Source organism: Cydia amplana, chromosome 4 (assembly GCF_948474715.1).
Source record: "Cydia amplana chromosome 4, ilCydAmpl1.1, whole genome shotgun sequence".
Lineage (NCBI taxonomy): Eukaryota > Metazoa > Arthropoda > Insecta > Lepidoptera > Tortricidae > Cydia > Cydia amplana.
Window position 1 is genome coordinate 18,735,150 of NC_086072.1, and position 7,775 is coordinate 18,742,924.

Consider the following 7,775-nt stretch of genomic DNA (forward strand, 5'->3'; position numbering starts at 1 on the left):
GTTATGGTGGGCAACAAATGAATTCGACCAATCATGGTGGTCAATTTACGGTGGGGAATAAAACAAGATGTGAGACAGTGACAAGGACAAACAATAATAGCGCTTTCGCTGCTACTCCTACTGAAAGATACATAAGACTATCCCGTTCTGTCAGTTATCCCCACCACTCATGCCCAATCCAGTTATACTAGATTCATGGAATAGACTGAGTTTCATTAATATTTTACCAAATATTATATTTATACTTGGTCAACCAGATCTTGTCAGTAGAAAAAGGCGGCAAATTTGAAAAATGTAGGCGCGGAGGGATATCGTCCCATAGAAAATTTGAAAATCGCGCCTTTTTTTACTGACAAGATTTGGTTGACCAGCTATATCTATCGCTAGGCGAGAGTAGAATCATGTTTCATATAAATTCCATAGTAGCAAATCGTTTTGACAGAAAAAAGAAACAGACTGCCTAGCCAAGGTGACAATCGCTTGCGCTTCGTCATCGAATCGCTTTGTCTATCACTCTTCCATATTGGTGTGACAGTTGCGTTTCATTCGCTACGGAGCGTTAGCGATTGGCATGTTGTCTACGGAGCCCGGGGCCTGATTTGACCCTTTTTTCATGATACTGACTGCGGTGAAGGTAAGAGCCTCGGTTGTCAAATGAGCATACCCCGGCCGGCGAGAGCAAAAATGCGTCTGCTCCTAGTGCTTAATTAAATATCGACTATTCTATCGACATATGGATGTCGATAGAATAGTCGACTTTTAATTAAGCACAATTTTTTTTTTTAAACTGAGCCATTAGTATTTGTTATTTATTTCAACTTGATACCTCCACGCGTTTCTAAGAATAACCCTAAAACAATTTTAAACTGAATAAATACAAACACTTGGTTTTAATTTTGTTTACAACAATAATTAATACTTCTGCATATCATAACGGTGGTCCAGCCAGCCTATTATGGATAGCTTTATCCATCTTTATCCACGTGATAAAATAACTGTCACTGTTTAACACCGTGGGAAAGAAAGTGACGGACACCGTTTTATCACGCTGTCACGTAGACAAGAACGACCATCATATCGGTACTGTACATCGTGTTGTTTTTATCGACATCGACCAAAGTGTGTGTCCTCGCACTATTAAGCTGTCAACGCATTTTTGCTCTCGCCGGCCGGGGTATGCAAATGAGTGTCAAATAAAACACAAAGTTTATGTTTTTTTTTTTTAATGAATTAACCCCCGGTTCACTTCTTGGCGGTGACGGCGGCCTCGTCCTCCCGCGCGAAGGTCTGCAGCAGCTCCTCCTTCTTGGCGGCGATGCGCTCCTCGCGCCGCTTGCGCGCCTCCTTCACCTTGTTGCGGCGGGCCTCCGCCTGGTCGCTGGAATTTACATTATACCAATTAGTTATTTATCTACACACATGTCATTAGTGCTCTAAAATGCGTTCAGAAACCGTAGGAAATGACAAGCTTTATTACAACCAATTTTACTATGAGAACTTTCTTATCTGTGGTAGTAGGAAAATTTGTACTTTAATGTACGAGATTTTTGTAAGGTTATAAGTTTAAATTTGGAACAGCAGTCAAAACTCAAGTGGGTCTCTATTCTAGTATCCATAGATATTAAAACAGTTATCGATACGAAACGTCAATTTAGTATGTTTTTTTAATATAAACCGCACGATATTTGATCTCGAGTGACATGAGAATAGGAACTTCATTCTTTTGTCTAGGAATTTAAAAAAACTACGGATGTGTGACATGCGTGAAAAAAGTTTTCATTCGCCGCCATTTGAAGTACAGTTTATCTTTTAGTTAGTTTTAAGTATGTGTTTAGATAAAGTAGTGTATGTAACTGTACATAATTAGGCATTAAAACACTCGTGTGATCCTTTTAAGAAACTCACTAACGTTCGTTTCTTAAACCCACACACGTATTTTAATGCCTCTCATTATGTAGCAGTCACATAAACTACTATTGTAAAACTCAAACTATTATTACTAACGTAATAGCACAGAGAACTCCATGGAACGAGGACTCCACGGAACGCTTGGTAGTGCAAGGGAAAGTCGAGGGCAAAAGATCTCGTGGCCGCTCCCCAACACGATGGACAGATCTCATTAAGTCCATCACAGGATGCAGTCAACGATTGCTCCCACTCACTGACAATCCAACCTCTAGACTGAGCTTAGGCCAATTCTTTCATGAAACCGATGCTGCCAAAAATACGGGGGTGCGGGGGGACGAGGTGAGCGAATCCCGTGCCGTGATTGGTCCGTTCAAAGACACGGACCAATCACGGCACGGGATTGACTCGAAGATGGAGTAACGCTACCGTATGTGTGGCAGAGGGGGTAGCGCGACTATGCTATGTCTAGAGGTTGGATTGTCTGTGCTCCCACTCCACCAAAAACAGAGTCACATGGCGACGGATCACAAGAGCTGCGGTGGCGCAGAAATCGACCCGTGACATGACCACGACCACTCTCGTCAAGAGTGCACGACTAAGAAGAAGAAGCAGTACAGAGAACCAGTCTTTTGCGCCATGAGTTGATGTTGTTTTGACATCAAACCATTGAAGCGGGGCGTAAATCTCGCGACTTAAACGCGTAAGCGCCATGAATATGAATTTTACGACGTTTTGGTCGCGCGGTACAGGTTTGTGATTGCGACAATTTCATTGTTTGGTATGGCCTCTCTATAGTAATAATAACTCAATGGGAAAACTACGTCCAGATCGGGTGAATGCTAAACACATGCGCCATTAGGCGTGTCCACAATGGAGTAGCTCCGCGAGGAAGCTGCCGCGCGAAGCAATTCGGTCTTTGCAATGAAGGCGCGCCTCGTAAGACGCGCCAAGCGATTTTTCGAATCAAGGGCCAAAATTAAGGGTTCAGAGGCCATTATTTGCAGACCCTTAAGAGTATATGAAATTTTGCAATTGGAACTATTCAAATTTTAAATAACCAGGTTTTATAGGATTTTAATTCACCATGGGCCATCTAATAAGCAAAATAAATTATCCACCTGTGGCTTACCACAATTACTCTTTTGACATTTTTGTAAATGCTAGGAAGAACTATTGGTTGAAAAATTTAATTTTAACATTTTTTAGCATTATTAGAAACATTGATCCAAATAAATATGTGGTGCAGAGGGGCCATATCAACTGCGAGGTAAATTTCAACTAATCGAAATACTCCCATGTTTTACAATATTAACTAGTCACACACAACATATCTTTTTCGCTATCTGGACATATATCACACTCTAGTTAATAATGTAAAACATGGAATAATAACATCAATAAATTGTTCTGATAATTAGCTTAAAATATATATGTAATAACTAGTTACGATTCATAAGTGCATGTTGCTAGACCTACATGAATCAAGTATATTTTGAACTTTGTACATGGAAGATATTTGGACTATACCTAGTTCGTTTTTTTAGCATTAGAAAAAAGGTAAACAATCTTGACGTGTCTTTTAATTGAAAAACACTTTTTTTTAAATAAGTCACGGCAAGTATGTAACAATTATAAATCTAATACGATCATTTACATTCTTTTGCTTTCATAAGTACATAATAGTTATTGATTTTTAAAAAGCGTTTTTCAATTAAAAGACATGTTAAGATCGCTTACCGTCTTTCTAATGCTAAAAAAATGAACTATAGTTAAAATTATCCCGCAGTCGAAATTGCCCCCCTGCGCCTTACTAATAGTAAATCTCACCTAAGCATCTTGGTCCTAGCCTTCTCAGCCTTCTTCCTGTGGATGTACTCCATCAGCACACGCTTGTTCTTGAACACATTACCCTTCGCCTTCATGTACAGGGCGTGGTACAGGTGCCTATCAATCTTCTTGGCCGTTCTGTACTTGAGCAGCAGCTTACGGAGCACTCGCTGCCTTTGGACCCAGAGTTCCTGGAAAGAAACATCAGTTTTAGATTTAGATCGAGAGAATAATGCATACTCTTACAATAATGTAATAAATTCTCATCATTTTAGCCAGTGGCGGATTTGCCCTAAGGACGAGTAGGCCCGGGCCTACGGCAGCCCTGCAGTATATATGATGTGTGCTGAGAAAGGGATGGCTAGTGCTTACTACAGGGCCTGGGGCCTAGGGCTGCAAAGACTGTAAATCCGCCACTGATTTTAGCACCTTCTCAGTATTCTAAAGGAGCCCAGTTCTAGAAAATGGCAACCCGCAGAACCTGGAAGACAATTAAAAAAAAGTGACTGCTATGTGATCTTGCCAGAAAATCATAATGTTTCAATCAACATTCTAATTATTTATTTAAACTTTATTGCATAATAAAAAATAAATACAAACGGCGGACTTATCTCTTTTAAAATAGATTAGATAAAATAAGAACACTAGCATTAGAAATGGAACTGAGCATTGATGGTCTTTCTACAATGATATGTTATCCTCCTAAAAAATGTTAAGACCAACACTACAGAATGTTACCACTGTGAAATAATTCAGTTGAAATTCGGTATGGAATGAAGACTATGAAGTCCCAGAGAAAGACAGGAAAGGTGAATCTGAGAGATATAGTCCTAGGCATAACTACAAAAGGTGAAAAAAGTTTTTTCACCTCAGCAGCTCGAACAAGGGTACTTTGCTACTTAAAAACAGTGAGCGAAATCGCATTTTGCTCACTGAGTGGGACCAAATGAGCAAAATGCGATTTTACTCACTCAGTGAGCAAAATGCGATTTTGCTCACTGTTTTTAAGTAGCAAAGTACCCTTGTTCGAGCTGCTGAGGTGAAAATTTAATTGTTGGTATATCTTAAGAAAACATGAGTGAATAGGTAAGTGATGAAGAAGGAATACATTTTTCGGGTTCTCTAATATGTTCTCACTGCTGAGGTGAAAAGTTTTGTGAACTACACGAGATCAAAGTTATTTACATCTCGTGCGCTTTTGAGTCCCTTACTACGCTCAAGATTCTATAGTATAGAATCTTTCGCTTGCACGGGACTCAAAATAAGCACTCGAAGAAATATCAAACTTTGATCTCTTGTTGGACAAATAACTATTCCAGAATCATAGCCTCCCGAGACCCAGAAGCATTTGTTTTGTTTTTGAATTTGGAACCCTTAGTTACTCAATTAAAGTTCAAAATGTTTTTTGGAATATGTACAAAAATTTTGTATGCAGGGACTTAGGAAGATAAAACCACTCAAATATTTTCATTTAGGTTTTTTAAATGACCTACCTAGTCTAGTCAAAGGGGTCGATTGCAAAATATTTTTATAAATAAAATAAAAAACAAAAAGAACATTGATACTTAATTACATATTGAACTTGTTGACCATAGTTGGGTAGTTTTACTTTAAGGTAGTCAAAGCAAAAGCTGGAAAGCCTAATTTAATTTAAATTTTAAACTATGTCCAATTATTTAAATTTGTACCAAAATAATACAACCCAAACAATGTGCAGGAAATGCTCAGGAAAATTATGCAAAGAAAAAAAAAACATTTGCTAAACAAACTCACCTTTTGTGGCATCCTAGCGTTGGCTGTACCTCTCCTCTTACCGAAGCCGCAGTGACGGCCCTTCCTGCGGGCCTCTGTGTTCTTGCGGACGCGCGCTCGCGAGTGCACGGCTACGGGCTTCTTGATGACCAGACCATCCTTGATCATCTTACGGATGTTCTGTCCTGGAAGGTAAGTTCATATTTTAAGCTTTGTGACCAGTGGCAGGTTAAACAGACAAATTAACTTTTTCACTGCCATTTACTTGATATAAAGTCAGTAATTTTCGTGCCTCATACATAGGGCTGCCATCTCTAAATTCGCAGAACCTGGACAGACTTTAAAAAACCTGGACATTTCGCGTAAATCGCATTTTTTCCGCAGACGTGGCCGAAATATTATTATTGAAAAACAATTAAATTCAATAAGGTGTTTCATATAAAGTGTCCGGTATTTCTCAGGACACTTTTTGAAAACCCCCCGGACAGCCTCGAAACTAGGACAAATCCAGAGAAACCCAGACGGATGGCAGCCCTACTCATACACTATGACTTGATATGTTATCATGGGTTGTTTATATGCAATTTGTGGTATGACATTGATGACACTTTATTACTTAATTGACGTGGTGGTGAAAAGGTTAAGCAGCCGTTTAAGGCAGCTGTCTTAGGGGCATGGGGCACTCAAAACTCAGGAATGTACCAGGAAAATCTGATTCTTTTAGCATGAATTCTTGAACAAATATGTAGCTGAAAATCGCTAAATGATAAACACTGACTACCTATTTCAAAACCTGCATTAGCATCTACAATAAAGTATACAGATGCCTAGAAAAGGTAAAATATCCAAAAAATAAAAATATTTCAGTTACTAAAGCATTAAAATTATTTAATTATACATAAGATACTTCTGTATATATATATAGTTTTGCTAAGAAAAAGGGAAAACTGAAGTTTAGTGTACCTTAACCTAAAATATTGTATGAAACATTTGTGGGTAAACATACTTTTTCGTCATATTTTTTGCTATTTTTTATCAAAACTTGGTTGGACTGTAGCAAAGGGGGGGCTGGGACTTAGATTTTTTTTTGACAAAGTGGTGTCATTATGACACTATTTTTAAATGATTGTAATGTGTATATCACGTCAAAATAAGCATCTTTTATTGGAAAAACTTTTCTCTAAAATAAAAAATGGCCGAGTTAGACACCTCCAAAGATTGATATTTTTAAAGGGAGCTGGGACTTGGAAAATTTTCATTGAGAGTGGTGTCATTATGACATATATTTTAAATGATTTTAATGTATAGAACACATCGAAATAAGCAACTTTTACTTGGAAAACTTTTTACTAAAACTGAAAATGGCGGAGATAGAGCTTAAGGCAGGCCAGGCTTTTAAGGCAGGTCGGAGTAGGTACGACGACGAGCGAAGCGAGGAGGAGTGTTAGGTAGAACTGCGACCATACAGCGCGCGAGCCGAGCGAGCGAAGCGAGCGTGCCGCGGCAGCGGCCGGCGAAGCGCCAGAACCGACGTTTTTATAATAATACAATTTTACAAGTCCCAGCTCCCTTTAAAAACATCAATCTTTGGTCGCGTCTAACTCGGCCATTTTTTATTTTAGAGAAAAGTTTTTCCAATAAAAGATGCTTATTTTGACGTGATCTACACATTACAATCATTTAAAAATAGTGTCATAATGATACCACTTTGTCAAAAAAAATTCTAAGTCCCAGCCCCCCCTTTCGTACAGTCTGACCCAAAACTTAGCTTGTGGGACAAAGGATTGTATTTTTAACATTAATATTTTACTATAAATATAGATTATTACGAAAAAGCGTGCACATTCGAAAATTTTGAAATGGCATACTTACTGGAGTTGGTGTTGGCGATTTCATTGATCTCGTTGGGATCTAACCACACCTTCTTTTTACCACATCTCATAACAGAGGCTGCAAGCCTCTTCTGCAGCTTTAAGGAACTGAAAATAAAGAAAATTCATGTGAGACCACATGGCACCCAGGTAGGCCGATAATGACCAAGTTCAAACACGGTCTAGACATTCCCCTACAACAGAAAAACACATTAATCTGATGCTAAACAACTTAAATAATCCATTGGTCTTCTTAATTTTTCCATATTTCAATGGTTTCCTTATTTTTTCTTCGGAACTAACCTCATCTTGACGGAGTGAGATCCAACGCATACAAGAAAGAAATATGGCGTGCATGTCCACTAGTGATGTGCTCTACTATCGATAAACTATTCCGATTTTTGTAATCGATTGTAA

General features: G+C 38.6%; 1 protein-coding gene across 1 annotated transcript; it reads right to left on the minus strand.

Moving 5' to 3' along the window:
- Positions 1-1,206: 1,206 nt before the first annotated feature.
- Positions 1,207-7,775, minus strand: LOC134647346 (large ribosomal subunit protein eL19). Its single transcript, XM_063501683.1, has 5 exons — positions 7,662-7,775; positions 7,360-7,466; positions 5,509-5,672; positions 3,736-3,926; positions 1,207-1,378 (listed from the first exon to the last, which is right to left on the minus strand). Exons 1-5 carry the CDS (start codon positions 7,664-7,666, stop codon positions 1,243-1,245), a joined length of 603 nt encoding a protein of 200 aa, XP_063357753.1. The 5' UTR covers positions 7,667-7,775; the 3' UTR covers positions 1,207-1,242.